The sequence below is a fragment of the Bufo gargarizans genome, chromosome 6 (genome assembly GCF_014858855.1).
Source record: "Bufo gargarizans isolate SCDJY-AF-19 chromosome 6, ASM1485885v1, whole genome shotgun sequence".
Taxonomy (NCBI): Eukaryota; Metazoa; Chordata; class Amphibia; order Anura; family Bufonidae; genus Bufo; species Bufo gargarizans.
Window position 1 is genome coordinate 184,235,649 of NC_058085.1, and position 18,775 is coordinate 184,254,423.

Consider the following 18,775-nt stretch of genomic DNA (forward strand, 5'->3'; position numbering starts at 1 on the left):
GACTCCTGCATCTTGACCCCCCGCAGACTCCTGCATCTTGACCCCCCGCAGACTCCTGCATCTTGACCCCCCGCAGACTCCTGCAGCTTGACCCCCCGCAGACTCCTGCAGCTTGACCCCCCGCAGACTCCTGCAGCTTGCCTCCCCCCCTTCGTGTAATAACAGCTGTCATCTTTGGGTATTATGAAGGGCGTGGCCTCTCCCGCGTCGCTGCCGTTTATCTGTCATCTCAGAGCCGTTATTTATGGTGATCGTCGGATGGGGAAGTTCCCACGATGCTGCAGCCGCTGCTCTGTGGGAATCCCTGCAACCAAGGAGATTATTATCTGCAGTTACTAAATGTCCCCTTCCTATTAAAGGCACTTTTCAGTGTCAGAGCCACAGTCCTGGAAACATACGTGGCCGTGAGCAGATCCCAGTAATAATAATAATATATAAGACTATAAAGGCTAAGATTATATCACACTGTAATACACAGGATTATAATATATCACACTGTAATACACAGGATTATAATATATCACACTGTAATACACAGGATTATAATATATCACACTGTAATACACAGGATTATAATATATCACACTGTAATACACAGGATTATAATATATCACACTGTAATACACAGGATTATAATATATCACACTGTAATACAGGAGATTATAATATATCACACTGTAATACAGGAGATTATAATATATCACACTGTAATACACAGGATTATAATATATCAGGTAAAAGAAATACAGCGGCTCACCCCCTCTCTATATGGATAAGGTGCTCACCCCCAGGTCCCACCCTCAGGACCAATGAGGACAATGAGTAAAAAACAAGTATGAGGGGGCACACTCAAAAGGGAAACACAAGCGGTGATAGTGATGATACACTTTAATATTCTAAAATTTTAAGAACATACCCCTAAAACAACTACATAAAATACATATACCACGTATACAGTTGGAAATAGGTGCGGCAAACACCAAATGATCGCAATAAAACCGCGTAGCGGCAAAGTCCCATCAGGGAATAACGTTCCTAGTCCCTGAAGGTGATATCACAATAGGATAGAGCACGTGTCGATTCTATCACAAGTTCTGTGACGCTCTGTCCAGACTCAAATTAACCAGCAGTGGTATAATAGTGTGATGGCCCAGTTCACTGTCCGGCACACTTGTGGTATAACGCCCACGGTGGTATAATAGTGTGATGGCCCAGTTCACTGTCCGGCACACTTGTGGTATAACGCCCACGGTGGTATAATAGTGTGATGGCCCAGTTCACTGTCCGGCACACTTGTGGTATAACGCCCACGGTGGTATAATAGTGTGATGGCCCAGTTCACTGTCCGGCACACTTGTGGTATAACGCCCACGGTGGTATAATAGTGTGATGGCCCAGTTCACTGTCCGGCACACTTGTGGTATAACGCCCACGGTGGTATAATAGTGTGATGGCCCAGTTCACTGTCCGGCACACTTGTGGTATAACGCCCACGGTGGTATAATAGTGTGATGGCCCAGTTCACTGTCCGGCACACTTGTGGTATAACGCCCACGGTGGTATAATAGTGTGATGGCCCAGTTCACTGTCCGGCACACTTGTGGTATAACGCCCACGGTGGTATAATAGTGTGATGGCCCAGTTCACTGTCCGGCACACTTGTGGTATAACGCCCACGGTGGTATAATAGTGTGATGGCCCAGTTCACTGTCCGGCACACTTGTGGTATAACGCCCACGGTGGTATAATAGTGTGATGGCCCAGTTCACTGTCCGGCACACTTGTGGTATAACGCCCACGGTGGTATAATAGTGTGATGGCCCAGTTCACTGTCCGGCACACTTGTGGTATAACACCCACGGTGGTATAATAGTGTGATGGCCCAGTTCACTGTCCGGCACACTTGTGGTATAACGCCCACGGTGGTATAATAGTGTGATGCCCAGTTCACTGTCCGGCACACTTGTGGTATAACGCCCACGGTGGTATAATAGTGTGATGGCCCAGTTCACTGTCCGGCACACTTGTGGTATAACGCCCACGGTGGTATAATAGTGTGATGGCCCAGTTCACTGTCCGGCACACTTGTGGTATAACGCCCACGGTGGTATAATAGTGTGATGGCCCAGTTCACTGTCCGGCACACTTGTGGTATAACGCCCACGGTGGTATAATAGTGTGATGGCCCAGTTCACTGTCCGGCACACTTGTGGTATAACGCCCACGGTGGTATAATAGTGTGATGGCCCAGTTCACTGTCCGGCACACTTGTGGTATAACGCCCACGGTGGTATAATAGTGTGATGGCCCAGTTCACTGTCCGGCACACTTGTGGTATAACGCCCACGGTGGTATAATAGTGTGATGGCCCAGTTCACTGTCCGGCACACTTGTGGTATAACACCCACAGTGGTATAATAGTGTGATGGCCCAGTTCACTGTCCGGCACACTTGTGGTATAACGCCCACGGTGGTATAATAGTGTGATGGCCCAGTTCACTGTCCGGCACACTTGTGGTATAACGCCCACGGTGGTATAATAGTGTGATGGCCCAGTTCACTGTCCGGCACACTTGTGGTATAACGCCCACGGTGGTATAATAGTGTGATGGCCCAGTTCACTGTCCGGCACACTTGTGGTATAACGCCCACGGTGGTATAATAGTGTGATGGCCCAGTTCACTGTCCGGCACACTTGTGGTATAACACCCACAGTGGTATAATAGTGTGATGGCCCAGTTCACTGTCCGGCACACTTGTGGTATAACGCCCACGGTGGTATAATAGTGTGATGGCCCAGTTCACTGTCCGGCACACTTGTGGTATAACACCCACAGTGGTATAATAGTGTGATGGCCCAGTTCACTGTCCGGCACACTTGTGGTATAACACCCACAGTGGTATAATAGTGTGATGGCCCAGTTCACTGTCCGGCACACTTGTGGTATAACGCCCACGGTGGTATAATAGTGTGATGGCCCAGTTCACTGTCCGGCACACTTGTGGTATAACACCCACAGTGGTATAATAGTGTGATGGCCCAGTTCACTGTCCGGCACACTTGTGGTATAACGCCCACGGTGGTATAATAGTGTGATGGCCCAGTTCACTGTCCGGCACACTTGTGGTATAACACCCACAGTGGTATAATAGTGTGATGGCCCAGTTCACTGTCCGGCACACTTGTGGTATAACACCCACAGTGGTATAATAGTGTGATGGCCCAGTTCACTGTCCGGCACACTTGTGGTATAACGCCCACAGTGGTATAATAGTGTGATGGCCCAGTTCACTGTCCGGCACACTTGTGGTATAACGCCCACAGTGGTATAATAGTGTGATGGCCCAGTTCACTGTCCGGCACACTTGTGGTATAACACCCACAGTGGTATAATAGTGTGATGGCCCAGTTCACTGTCCGGCACACTTGTGGTATAACACCCACAGTGGTATAATAGTGTGATGGCCCAGTTCACTGTCCGGCACACTTGTGGTATAACGCCCACAGTGGTATAATAGTGTGATGGCCCAGTTCACTGTCCGGCACACTTGTGGTATGACGCCCACAGTGGTATAATAGTGTGATGGCCCAGTTCACTGTCCGGCACACTTGTGGTATAACGCCCACGGTGGTATAATAGTGTGATGGCCCAGTTCACTGTCCGGCACACTTGTGGTATAACGCCCACAGTGGTATAATAGTGTGATGGCCCAGTTCACTGTCCGGCACACTTGTGGTATAACACCCACAGTGGTATAATAGTGTGATGGCCCAGTTCACTGTCCGGCACACTTGTGGTATAACGTCCACGGTGGTATAATAGTGTGATGGCCCAGTTCACTGTCCGGCACACTTGTGGTATAACGCCCACGGTGGTATAATAGTGTGATGGCCCAGTTCACTGTCCGGCACACTTGTGGTATAACGCCCACGGTGGTATAATAGTGTGATGGCCCAGTTCACTGTCCGGCACACTTGTGGTATAACGCCCACAGTGGTATAATAGTGTGATGGCCCAGTTCACTGTCCGGCACACTTGTGGTATAACGCCCACAGTGGTATAATAGTGTGATGGCCCAGTTCACTGTCCGGCACACTTGTGGTATAACGCCCACGGTGGTATAATAGTGTGATGGCCCAGTTCACTGTCCGGCACACTTGTGGTATAACACCCACAGTGGTATAATAGTGTGATGGCCCAGTTCACTGTCCGGCACACTTGTGGTATAACGCCCACAGTGGTATAATAGTGTGATGGCCCAGTTCACTGTCCGGCACACTTGTGGTATAACGCCCACAGTGGTATAATAGTGTGATGGCCCAGTTCACTGTCCGGCACACTTGTGGTATAACGCCCACGGTGGTATAATAGTGTGATGGCCCAGTTCACTGTCCGGCACACTTGTGGTATAACACCCACAGTGGTATAATAGTGTGATGGCCCAGTTCACTGTCCGGCACACTTGTGGTATAGGTGGTGGGCTGACTCACACTTTCTTCCACACAATAGCAATGCTCATGAACGAGCCCGGTCTTACCCGTCTTCACTGTTTCTTCCACAGCATAGATCCCAGGTGGCCGCACACCAGCAGCGTCCCACGTGGTGTGCTCGGCCTGTGCGTGGCGTCCCACGTGACCTGGTTGCCTAGGAGACCGGATGCACGCTCGTGTGACGTAAATGTTGAGCGACTGCTCTCCAATCTTTCGGTCAGAGCTACTTTAATAACTTCGCTCCTTTTGGTTGCCGGCTTTCTTTTTCTTTAGATGAATCCACGCTCACTCTAAACCGCCAGACGTGGAAGGGCGCAAGACACTGTAATACACGAGATTATAATATATCACACTGTAATACAGAAGATTGATATATGACACTGTAATACAGGAAATTATAATAAATCACACTGTAATACACAGGATTATAATATATCACTGTAATACAGGAGATTATAATATATCACACTGTAATACACAGGATTATAATATGACTGTAATACAGGAGATTGTGATATATCACACTGTAATACAGAAGATTATAATATATCACACTGTAATACAGGAGATTATAATATATCACACTGTAATGCAGAAGATTATAATATATCACACTGTAATACAGGAGATTATAATATATCAAACTGTAATACAGGAGATTATAATATATCACACTGTAATACACAGGATTATAATATATCACACTAATACAGAAGATTATAATATATCACACTGTAATACAGGAGATTATAATATATCACACTGTAATACAGGAGATTATAATATATCACACTGTAATACACAGGATTATAATATATCACACTAATACAGAAGATTATAATATATCACACTGTAATACAGGAGATTATAATATATCACACTGTAAAACAGGAGATTATAATATATCACACTGTAATACACAGGATTATAATATATCACACTATAATACAGAAGATTATAATATATCACACTGTAATACAGGAGATTATAATATATCACACTGTAATACACAGGATTATAATATATCACACTAATACAGGAGATTATAATATATCACACTGTAATACACAGGATTATAATATATCACACTGTAATACACAGGATTATAATATATCACACTAATACAGAAGATTATAATATATCACACTGTAATACAGGAGATTATAATATATCACACTGTAAAACAGGAGATTATAATATATCACACTGTAATACACAGGATTATAATATATCACACTATAATACAGAAGATTATAATATATCACACTGTAATACAGGAGATTATAATATATCACACTGTAATACACAGGATTACAATATTTCACACTGTAATACACAAGATTATAATATATCACACTGTAATACACAGGATTATAATATATCACACTGTAATACAGGAGATTATGATTATTCTGATTATTTTCCTGCAGATAAACCTGACCCTCCCGCGGGTCAGCCGTGCGCCTCGGAAATGAAAGGCTCTGCCCTCACCTTGTCGTGGTATGGACCGACGTATGACGGGGGGAGCGTGGTACAGTCCTACACGGTGGAGATCTGGGACTCGGTGGAGAAGACGTGGTCTGACCTGACGCAGTGCAGGAGCACCTCCTATAACGTGGAGAATCTGCTGCACGACCGAGAGTACAAATTCCGGGTACGAGCCACCAACGTGTACGGAACCAGCGAGCCGAGCCAGGAGTCCGAGCCGGCGGCCTACAAAGAGAAGGTGGCAGGTGACCAAGCATCGCCCGTGTTATAGCTGTCCATTATATCCTATGAGCTGACACAATGTATCACTCCCATCTTCCCTGACCTCAGGGGCTCAAAATCTAATCTCCATATCTCACACACAGTGTATCACTCCCATCATCCCTGACCCCAGGAGCTCGCAATCTAATCACTATCTCGCACACAGTGTATCACTCCCATCATCCCTCTCCCCATGTTTGGCACAGTCTTCAGTGGGGGGAGTCCTGCTGACACTCTGATGGTGACATTGTGTAGTGCCATGTGGCAGCCAGCAGGGGGCACTGTTACCATGTCCTATAGTCGCTGACCGGTCGCAGACTCTTCATGACTGAAGTTATTTGTGCTTCCTTTTCAGAAGAACATAAAGATGAAGCTGAGGTTTCAGACGACGGTGAGTTCTGGAATTTACTCAGATATATCGTAGTGTCAAGATGGTAAGATATAACCTATATGTGGAGAGCCGTGATGTCACTCCTGTAAGATATAACCTATATGTGGAGAGCCGTGATGTCACTCCTGTAAGATGTAACCTATATGTGGAGAGCGGTGATGTCACTCCTGTAAGATGTAACCTATATGTGGAGAGCGGTGATGTCACTCCTGTAAGATGTAACCTATATGTGGAGAGCCGTGATGTCACTCCTGTAAGATATAACCTATATGTGGAGAGCCGTGATGTCACTCCTGTAAGATATAACCTATATGTGAGAGCGATGATGTCACTCCTGTAAGATATAACCTATCTGTGGAGAGCCGTGATGTCACTCCTGTAAGATGTAACCTATATGTGGAGAGCAGTGATGTCACTCCTGTAAGATATAACCTATATGTGGAGAGCCGTGATGTCACTCCTGTAAGATATAACCTATATGTGGAGAGCCGTGATGTCACTCCTGTAAGATATAACCTATCTGTGGAGAGCCGTGATGTCACTCCTGTAAGATATAACCTATATGTGGAGAGCCGTGATGTCACTCCTGTAAGATATAACCTATATGTGAGAGCGATGATGTCACTCCTGTAAGATATAACCTATATGTGGAGAGCCGTGATGTCACTCCTGTAAGATATAACCTATATGTGAGAGCGATGATGTCACTCCTGTAAGATATAACCTATATGCGGAGAGCGGTGATGTCACTCCTGTAAGATATAACCTATATGTGAGAGCGGTGATGTCACTCCTGTAAGATATAACCTATATGTGGAGAGCAGTGATGTCATTCCTGTAAGATATAACCTTTATGTGGAGAGCAGTGATGTCATTCCTGTAAGATATAACCTTTATGTGGAGAGCAGTGATGTCACTCCTGTAAGATATAACCTATATGTGAGAGCGGTGATGTCACTCCTGTAAGATATAACCTTTATGTGGAGAGCAGTGATGTCACTCCTGTAAGATATAACCTATATGTGGAGAGCAGTGATGTCACTCCTGTAAGATATAACCTATATGTGAGAGCCGTGATGTCACTCCTGTAAGATATAACCTATATGTGGAGAGCAGTGATGTCACTCCTGTAAGATGTAACCTATATGTGGAGAGCCGTGATGTCACTCCTGTAAGATATAACCTATATGTGGAGAGCGGTGATGTCACTCCTGTAAGATGTAACCTATATGTGGAGAGCCGTGATGTCACTCCTGTAAGATATAACCTATATGAGGAGAGCGGTGATATCACTCCTGTAAGATATAACCTATATGTGAGAGCCGTGATGTCACTCCTGTAAGATATAACCTATATGCGGAGAGCGGTGATGTCACTCCTGTAAGATATAACCTATATGCGGAGAGCGGTGATGTCACTCCTGTAAGATATAACCTATATGTGGACAGCAGTGATGTCACTCCTGTAAGATATAACCTATATGTGAGAGCCGTGATGTCACTCCTGTAAGATATAACCTATATGTGGAGAGCAGTGATGTCACTCCTGTAAGATATAACCTATATGTGGACAGCCGTGATGTCACTCCTGTAAGATATAACCTATATGTGGAGAGCAGTGATGTCACTCCTGTAAGATATAACCTATATGTGGACAGCCGTGATGTCACTCCTGTAAGATATAACCTATATGCGGAGAGCGGTGATGTCACTCCTGTAAGATATAACCTATATGTGGAGAGCGGTGATGTCACTCCTGTAAGATGTAACCTATATGTGGAGAGCCGTGATGTCACTCCTGTAAGATATAACCTATATGCGGAGAGCGGTGATGTCACTCCTGTAAGATATAACCTATATGCGGAGAGCGGTGATGTCACTCCTGTAAGATATAACCTATATGCGGAGAGCGGTGATGTCACTCCTGTAAGATATAACCTATATGCGGAGAGCGGTGATGTCACTCCTGTAAGATATAACCTATATGCGGAGAGCAGTGATGTCACTCCTGTAAGATATAACCTATATGTGGAGAGCAGTGATGTCACTCCTGTAAGATATAACCTATATGTGGACAGCCGTGATGTCACTCCTGTAAGATATAACCTATATGTGGAGAGCGGTGATGTCACTCCTGTAAGATATAACCTATATGTGGACAGCCGTGATGTCACTCCTGTAAGATATAACCTATATGCGGAGAGCGGTGATGTCACTCCTGTAAGATGTAACCTATATGTGGAGAGCGGTGATGTCACTCCTGTAAGATATAACCTATATGTGGAGAGCAGTGATGTCACTCCTGTAAGATATAACCTATATGTGGACAGCCGTGATGTCACTCCTGTAAGATATAACCTATATGCGGAGAGCGGTGATGTCACTCCTGTAAGATATAACCTATATGTGGAGAGCGGTGATGTCACTCCTGTAAGATGTAACCTATATGTGGAGAGCCGTGATGTCACTCCTGTAAGATATAACCTATATGTGGAGAGCGGTGATGTCACTCCTGTAAGATGTAACCTATATGTGGAGAGCCGTGATGTCACTCCTGTAAGATATAACCTATATGTGGAGAGCGGTGATGTCACTCCTGTAAGATGTAACCTATATGTGGAGAGCCGTGATGTCACTCCTGTAAGATATAACCTATATGCGGAGAGCGGTGATGTCACTCCTGTAAGATATAACCTATATGCGGAGAGCGGTGATGTCACTCCTGTAAGATATAACCTATATGTGGACAGCCGTGATGTCACTCCTGTAAGATATAACCTATATGCGGAGAGCAGTGATGTCACTCCTGTAAGATATAACCTATATGTGGACAGCCGTGATGTCACTCCTGTAAGATATAACCTATATGTGGAGAGCAGTGATGTCACTCCTGTAAGATATAACCTATATGTGGACAGCCGTGATGTCACTCCTGTAAGATATAACCTATATGTGGAGAGCGGTGATGTCACTCCTGTAAGATATAACCTATATGTGGAGAGCGGTGATGTCACTCCTGTAAGATATAACCTATATGTGGAGAGCGGTGATGTCACTCCTATAATCTCTTTGCTTCTTTCTATTCTGCAGAGGACAAGCAGACTGAGCCGGAGTACAGGAACGTCGTTATAAACACCGCCCAGAAGGTGTCCGACTTCTATGATGTGGAGGAGCGGCTAGGAACGTGAGTACAGTAACTGCACTGGGAGGAGACTGTCTGCAGACTTACTGACAACGACCAGCAGAATAGTGAGTGCAGCTCTGGAGTATAATGCAGGATGTAACTCAGGATCAGTACAGGATAAGTAATGTATGTACACAGTGACTGCACCAGCAGAATAGTGAGTGCAGCTCTGGAGTATAATACAGGATGTAACTCAGGATCAGCGCAGGATAAGTAATGTATGTACACAGTGACTGCACCAGCAGAATAGTGAGTGCAGCTCTGGGGTATAATACAGGATGTAACTCAGGATCAGTACAGGATAAGTAATGTATGTACACAGTGACTGCACCAGCAGAATAGTGAGTGCAGCTCTGGAGTATAATGCAGGATGTAACTCAGGATCAGTACAGGATAAGTAATGTATGTACACAGTGACTGCACCAGCAGAATAGTGAGTGCAGCTCTGGAGTATAATACAGGATGTAACTCAGGATCAGTACAGGATAAGTAATGTATGTACACAGTGACTGCACCAGCAGAATAGTGAGTGCAGCTCTGGAGTATAATACAGGATGTAACTCAGGATCAGTACAGGATAAGTAATGTATGTACACAGTGACTGCACCAGCAGAATAGTGAGTGCAGCTCTGGAGTACACAGGGGTGACCCCTGAGGAAGCCGGATTGCTCCGGCGATACGCGTTGGGTGCGTTCTCATTCTTACAGGTCCACTATACCAGTGGTCTATTTAGGTTTGACACTCTTGTATTCAGACTTTACTTTGGTTTGCTTGTATCTTTAATGGTCTTACCTTATTTTATATTTGCTTAATGCTTGTTATTATACATCTACATGCTGGTTTATAATATACATGCCAAATTGCGGCATTTAGTGGACCTGGTTGTGTCGGTCATATTCTTTGTACACCGCACTTTGTTCTAATTGTATACAATTTTTAACTTGTATTTGTTGGTGTGTCTAATAAATTTCATATTTTTGATAACTTTGGATTGTTGGATGTGCATATATGGGGTGGTTCTCATGACTCTCTCTTGGGTCAGTTGATATTGTCACATTTCTCCACACTATAACCCGTTAGAGGACGGGATTAATCGTTGCACTTTGAAATTTCTCGTTTCCTGCCGTTTCTGGGGCTGACTCTTCACATTTCCGGCTCCTTTCTCTGAAAATATCTTTGTCGGTTCTTCCTTTTCTGGGGATCATGTGTCTGGCGGTGGCTCAGAGCGATCACCGTCTTATTGGGATTTAGTGATGATCCTGATGAAGTGACGGGGTCGGCGGAGATTTGTTACCCTGGATCCATCTTTGCTCTGGTGGCCGGACACGAGCGGGTGTCCCATCAACTGCCACTGGGAAATGGCATGGCCAACATTACAGCTCCTGCACCCAGCTTTCCCACACTGTATCTGTCATGACATGCTGGGAGTTGTAGTTTCGCCACAGCTAGAAGTGCTGATCTGGTTTATCTGTCTCTGGGTGATTCTGCTGTGATACAAGCTCTGGGAGGCTCGGTGACTACTGGGTTATTACCCTTGTACTGGAGGCCACCCAGCTTTCCCAGGATGTGGGGATGAGCTGGTGGGAGCCATGGGTCCTCCGCCAGGACTGGGGGTCTTCCTGCAACATAGCAGCTCTGTGCCGCGAGCCTCAGATGTCGTGTGTCCGTCCTCCATGAAACCTTTCTGTCCTTGCAGGGGGAAATTCGGACAAGTATTCCGCATTGTGGACAAGAAGAGTCGGAAGGTGTGGGCCGGGAAGTTCCTGAAGGCGTATTCCGCCAAGGACAAGGAGAGCATCAGACAGGAGATCGACATCATGAACTGTCTGCACCACCCCAAACTGGTTCAGTGCGTGGACGCCTTCGAGTCCAAGAGCGACATGGTGATGGTGCTGGAACTGTAAGTACAAGCTAACAGATTAGATGATGAGTGTCCGGAGGTCTGTAGAGTGTATGGCGGGCAATCATCTGGATATGTGCCGAGCATATCCCTATATGTTCTGCTTCTGTTTCTGTGGCAGGGTCTCTGGGGGGGAGCTGTTTGAGAGAATCATCGATGAAGATTTTGAGTTGACGGAAAGAGAAGTCATCAAGTACATGAAGCAGATCGTGGAGGGCGTGGGGTTCATCCACAAGCAGGGCATCGTCCACCTGGACCTCAAACCCGAGAACATCATGTGCGTCAACAAGACCGGCACCAAGATCAAGCTCATTGACTTTGGTCTGGCCAGAAGATTAGGTAAGTGGCTGTTCCTCTGTGCTGCTGTGGATTGTTACTGACTGCATATAAGTATGGAGTGACCTAGTGTGCAGAGCATCACCAGATGGACATACAGAGGTTCAGACCCCGTCAAATCGGGATACTTCTTCTGTGAGTCCATGGCTCTCTCCTCTGCAGTATCTCGGGTGCGATCTTCCTGCGGCGGTCTCACTCGTGCTGTGGCTCATTAGCCTCTTATTATGGTTGGAAATTCCTTGCTAAGTGATGGGATTTGATTTCTGCCCTTTTTTGGTCTGTTTAACGTCTCGTGTAAACTTCATTTCAGATAAACTGGCGGAGCGGAGTTCTTCTCTTTAACCCTTTGCTTGCCTTAAGTTTCCACCGAGCAAGTGCAGAGCCAGAACAGCAGCTTAGCTGCCGAGTCATGTACCACACGGCAACATGGCGAAAAGGGGGGCTCCGCTCACATAACGGGGGTAATTGTATCACCTACATAGAAGGAAAACAGCATGGGGCATACGGTCATCCTCTCCCCTGAAATGGCTGATAACAGGGGGCAATAGACTGTATTCTCCTGTCCTACAGTCATCCTCTCCCCTGAAATGGCTGATAACAGGGGGCAATAGACTGTATTCTCCTGTCCTACAGTCATCCTCTCCCCTGAAATGGCTGATAACAGGGGGCAATAGACTGTATTCTCCTGTCCTTCAGTCATCCTCTCCCCTGAAATGGCTGATAACAGGGGGCAATAGACTGTATTCTCCTGTCCTACAGTCATCCTCTCCCCTGAAATGGCTGATAACAGGGGGCAATAGACTGTATTCTCCTGTCCTACAGTCATCCTCTCCCCTGAAATGGCTGATAACGGGGTAATAGACTGTATTCTCCTGTCCTACAGTCATCCTCTCCCCTGAAATGGCTGATAACAGGGGGCAATAGACTGTATTCTCCTGTCCTACAGTCATCCTCTCCCCTGAAATGGCTGATAACAGGGGGCAATAGACTGTATTCTCCTGTCCTTCAGTCATCCTCTCCCCTGAAATGGCTGATAACAGGGGGCAATAGACTGTATTCTCCTGTCCTACAGTCATCCTCTCCCCTGAAATGGCTGATAACAGGGAGCAATAGACTGTATTCTCCTGTTCTACAGTCATCCTCTCCCCTGAAATGGCTGATAACAGGGAGCAATAGACTGTATTCTCCTGTCCTACAGTCATCCTCCCCCCTGAAATGGCTGATAACAGGGGGCAATAGACTGTATTCTCCTGTCCTACAGTCATCCTCTCCCCTGAAATGGCTGATAACAGGGAGCAATGGACTGTATTCTCCTGTCCTACAGTCATCCTCTCCCCTGAAATGGCTGATAACAGGGAGCAATAGACTGTATTCTCCTGTCCTACAGTCATCCTCTCCCCTGAAATGGCTGATAACAGGGAGCAATAGACTGTATTCTCCTGTCCTACAGTCATCCTCTCCCCTGAAATGGCTGATAACAGGGAGCAATAGACTGTATTCTCCTGTCCTACAGTCATCCTCTCCCCTGAAATGGCTGATAACAGGGAGCAATAGACTGTATTCTCCTGTCCTACAGTCATCCTCTCCCCTGAAATGGCTGATAACAGGGAGCAATAGACTGTATTCTCCTGTCCTACAGTCATCCTCCCCCCTGAAATGGCTGATAACAGGGGGCAATAGACTGTATTCTCCTGTCCTACAGTCATCCTCCCCCTGAAATGGCTGATAACAGGGGGCAATAGACTGTATTCTCCTGTCCTACAGTCATCCTCCCCCCTGAAATGGCTTATAACAGGGGGCAATAGACTGTATTCTCCTGTCCTACAGTCATCCTCCCCCTGAAATGGCTGATAACAGGGAGCAATAGACTGTATTCTCCTGTCCTACAGTCATCCTCTCCTCTGAAATGGCTGATAACAGGGAGCAATAGACTGTATTCTCCTGTCCTACAGTCATCCTCTCCCCTGAAATGGCTGATAACAGGGGGCAATAGACTGTATTCTCCTGTCCTACAGTCGTCCTCTTCCCTGAAATGGCTGATAACAGGGGGCAATAGACTGTATACTCCTGTCCTACAGTCGTCCTCTCCCCTGAAATGGCTGATAACGGGGCAATAGACTGTATTCTCCTGTCCTACAGTCGTCCTCTTCCCTGAAATGGCTGATAACTGGGAGCAATAGACTGTATTCTCCTGTCCTACAGTCATCCTCTCCCCTGAAATGGCTGATAACAGGGAGCAATAGACTGTATTCTCCTGTCCTACAGTCATCCTCTCCACTGAAATGGCTGATAACAGGGGGCAATAGACTGTATTCTCCTGTCCTACAGTCATCCTCTCCCCTGAAATGGCTGATAACAGGGGGCAATAGACTGTATTCTCCTGTCCTACAGTCATCCTCTCCCTGAAATGGCTGATAACAGGGGGCAATAGACTGTATTCTCCTGTCCTACAGTCATCCTCTCCCCTGAAATGGCTGATAACAGGGAGCAATAGACTGTATTCTCCTGTCCTACAGTCATCCTCTCCCTGAAATGGCTGATAACAGGGAGCAATAGACTGTATTCTCCTGTCCTACAGTCATCCTCTCCCCTGAAATGGCTGATAACAGGAGGCAATAGACTGTATTCTCCTGTCCTACAGTCATCCTCTCCCCTGAAATGGCTGATAACAGGAGGCAATAGACTGTATTCTCCTGTCCTACAGTCATCCTCTCCCCTGAAATGGCTGATAACAGGAGGCAATAGACTGTATTCTCCTGTCCTACAGTCATCCTCTCCCCTGAAATGGCTGATAACAGGAGGCAATAGACTGTATTCTCCTGTCCTACAGTCATCCTCTCCCCTGAAATGGCTGATAACAGGAGGCAATAGACTGTATTCTCCTGTCCTACAGTCATCCTCTCCCCCTGAAATGGCTGATAACAGGGGCAATAGACTGTATTCTCCTGTCCTACAGTCATCCTCTCCCCTGAAATGGCTGATAACAGGGGCAATAGACTGTATTCTCCTGTCCTACAGTCATCCTCTCCCCTGAAATGGCTGATAACAGGGGACAATAGACTGTATTCTCCTGTCCTACAGTCATCCTCTCCCCTGAAATGGCTGATAACAGGGGGCAATAGATTGTATTCTCCTGTCCTACAGTCATCCTCTCCCCTGAAATGGCTGATAACAGGGGGCAATAGATTGTATTCTCCTGTCCTACAGTCATCCTCTCCCCTGAAATGGCTGATAACAGGGGGCAATAGATTGTATTCTCCTGTCCTACAGTCATCCTCTCCCCTAAAATGGCTGATAACAGGGGGACAATAGACTGTATTCTCCTGTCCTACAGTCATCCTCTCCCCTGAAATGGCTGATAACAGGGGGCAATAGACTGTATTCTCCTGTCCTACAGTCATCCTCTCCCCTGAAATGGCTGATAACAGGGGGCAATAGACTGTATTCTCCTGTCCTACAGTCATCCTCTCCCCTGAAATGGCTGATAACAGGGGGCAATAGACTGTATTCTCCTGTCCTACAGTCATCCTCTCCCCTGAAATGGCTGATAACAGGGGGCAATAGACTGTATTCTCCTGTCCTACAGTCATCCTCTCCCCTGAAATGGCTGATAACAGGGGGCAATAGACTGTATTCTCCTGTCCTACAGTCATCCTCTCCCCTGAAATGGCTGATAACAGGGGGCAATAGACTGTATTCTCCTGTCCTACAGTCATCCTCTCCCCTGAAATGGCTGATAACAGGGGGCAATAGACTGTATTCTCCTGTCCTACAGTCATCCTCTCCCCTGAAATGGCTGATAACAGGGGGCAATAGACTGTATTCTCCTGTCCTACAGTCATCCTCTCCCCTGAAATGGCTGATAACAGGGGGCAATAGACTGTATTCTCCTGTCCTACAGTCATCCTCTCCCCTGAAATGGCTGATAACAGGGGGCAATAGACTGTATTCTCCTGTCCTACAGTCATCCTCTCCCCTGAAATGGCTGATAACAGGGGGCAATAGACTGTATTCTCCTGTCCTACAGTCATCCTCTCCCCTGAAATGGCTGATAACAGGGGCAATAGACTGTATTCTCCTGTCCTACAGTCATCCTCTCTCCTGAAATGGCTGATAACAGGGGGCAATAGACTGTATTCTCCTGTCCTACAGTCATCCTCTCCCTGAAATGGCTGATAACAGGGGGCAATAGACTGTATTCTCCTGTCCTACAGTCATCCTCTCCTCTGAAATGGCTGATAACAGGGGGCAATAGACTGTATTCTCCTGTCCTACAGTCATCCTCTCCCCTGAAATGGCTGATAACAGGGGCAATAGACTGTATTCTCCTGTCCTACAGTCATCCTCTCCCCTGAAATGGCTGATAACAGGGGGCAATAGACTGTATTCTCCTGTCCTACAGTCATCCTCTCCCCTGAAATGGCTGATACCAGGGAGCAATAGACTGTATTCTCCTGTCCTACAGTCATCCTCTCCCCTGAAATGGCTGATAACAGGGGGCAATAGACTGTATTCTCCTGTCCTACAGTCGGCCTCTCCCCTGAAATGGCTGATAACAGGGGGCAATAGACTGTATTCTCCTGTCCTACAGTCATCCTCTCCTCTGAAATGGCTGATAACAGGGGGCAATAGACTGTATTCTCCTGTCCTACAGTTATCCTCTCCCCTGAAATGGCTGATAACAGGGAGCAATAGACTGTATTCTCCTGTCCTACAGTCATCCTCTCCCCTGAAATGGCTGATAACAGGGGGCAATAGACTGTATTCTCCTGTCCTACAGTCATCCTCTCCCCCTGAAATGGCTGATAACAGGGAGCAATAGACTGTATTCTCCTGTCCTACAGTCATCCTCTCCCCTGAAATGGCTGATAACAGGGGGCAATAGACTGTATTCTCCTGTCCTACAGTCATCCTCTCCCCTGAAATGGCTGATAACAGGGGGCAATAGACTGTATTCTCCTGTCCTACAGTCATCCTCTCCCCTGAAATGGCTGATAACAGGGGGCAATAGACTGTATTCTCCTGTCCTACAGTCATCCTCTCCCCTGAAATGGCTGATAACAGGGGGCAATAGACTGTATTCTCCTGTCCTACAGTCATCCTCCCCCCTGAAATGGCTGATAACAGGGGGCAATAGACTGTATTCTCCTGTCCTACAGTCATCCTCTCCCCTGATATGGCTGATAACAGCCGGCAGTAGACTGTATTCACACCTGGCTGCTGATGCTCCTGATACGTGTGTTTGCTGCGGTTCTGTGTGCGTTTCGTCCATGTTTCTGTCTGTATATAAATCTGTGCTTCTTCTGTTACAGAAAACACCCCGAATCTTAAAGTGTTATTTGGGACCCCTGAATTTGTGGCCCCCGAGGTGATCAATTACGAGTCCATAGGATACACCACGGATATGTGGAGCATTGGAGTCATCTGCTATATTTTGTAAGTGTTCCTGGCAGTGAAGGGGTAAATGTGCCAGTGTGATGCCCCCAGTCAGGTGACCGCTCACTGGTAGGAGTCCTGTGCCCCCACTTGGCTGGACCCTCTGTCTTGGGATGTGCGGCTGCACCGCCGCTGATCTCTTCTTAGTTTACACTACAAGAATGGAATAATCTCCCCTCACATGTCCTCGACCTGGTGATTTGGGGGCAGCGAGTGGTCGTCCTGCCTGTCCTGAGCCTGCAGCGTTATACAGAAAGCAGCTTCACTGCAGAAGTGTCTGGATGGTGCGCCCCTCATCACATCCCGTGTACCAGGCGCCCCCTCCTCGATCAGCACCCATCACCCGCCTGCCATTGGGAGGACCTCGCACATCCTCTTAATGACGGCTCAGTCACTTGGTGCAGTCAAGTTGTAGTTTTTGCTGTGTTTTTAGATTTTGGGCTGTGATGGCACTGTGTGAATAGGGCCATCAGACACCTGCACTCGCCGGCCTCCTGGACACCCCAGGGTGAGGCCACACATGGCGGTGGAGGGACTTGCTGCAACTCTCCAGCGTTTCCACAGCTGTGACCTGCAGATCCTGATGTGGATATGATGCGAGGTCTCTCCAGCAGGGGGTGCTGCACCATGGAATTTCTTTCCCCGCAGTCCCTTTGCGTGGGCCGGTGGCGCCCTCTGGTGGCATCTCGATGTCATGCGGCCCATGGCAGGCGTTTGTGGCCACCCCCTGAGCAAATCCCAAATAGTAGGACAACCCAGGAAGATTTCCATTAGAGGTGTTAACCCTGGGTGTGCCAGTATGTCACATAGGTCCTATACGGCTGGCATCTGTGGGTCTGTGGCAGGGAAATGTGCGACCAGTCATTGCCTGGAGCTGTGTGCTCACCGCCGCTGTGCTCCTCTTGCAGGGTGAGCGGTCTGTCACCATTCATGGGTGATAACGATAACGAGACCTTGGCCAACGTCACCTCCGCCACCTGGGACTTTGATGATGAAGCTTTTGACGAGATTTCGGAAGAGGCAAAGAACTTCATCAGCAGCCTCCTGAAGAAGGACATGAGGTTTGTCACTAGAGAAGGAAACCTTGTATCTTGGTATGTGACAGTGTTACCAGCGAGTGCCGGCCGTTAGATACTTACCTCTCTCATGGTGACTGGTAGATTGTTCAGACCAGGGTCATCAATTGCTGTACTCCAGTCACCTCCAGAGCTGCAGCGTGGTTCCTGTTTGAACAGTACAGTGCATTATGGAGGCTCAGATATGGAACTCTCTAGAGTCTAGGTAAACC

At 47.0% G+C, this 18,775-nt stretch overlaps 1 protein-coding gene across 1 annotated transcript in view; it reads left to right on the plus strand.

Moving 5' to 3' along the window:
* The window catches only part of MYLK (myosin light chain kinase), a 117,939-nt gene extending 99,321 nt beyond the window's left edge, over positions 1 to 18,618 (plus strand). The window contains exons 21-27 of the mRNA XM_044299572.1: positions 5,923 to 6,225; positions 6,597 to 6,632; positions 9,722 to 9,815; positions 11,512 to 11,715; positions 11,837 to 12,054; positions 17,364 to 17,487; positions 18,396 to 18,618. Coding sequence (XP_044155507.1) covers positions 5,923 to 6,225; positions 6,597 to 6,632; positions 9,722 to 9,815; positions 11,512 to 11,715; positions 11,837 to 12,054; positions 17,364 to 17,487; positions 18,396 to 18,618 — 1,202 coding nt within the window. The remainder of the gene's footprint in view (positions 1 to 5,922; positions 6,226 to 6,596; positions 6,633 to 9,721; positions 9,816 to 11,511; positions 11,716 to 11,836; positions 12,055 to 17,363; positions 17,488 to 18,395) is intronic.
* Positions 18,619 to 18,775: the final 157 nt, after the last annotated feature.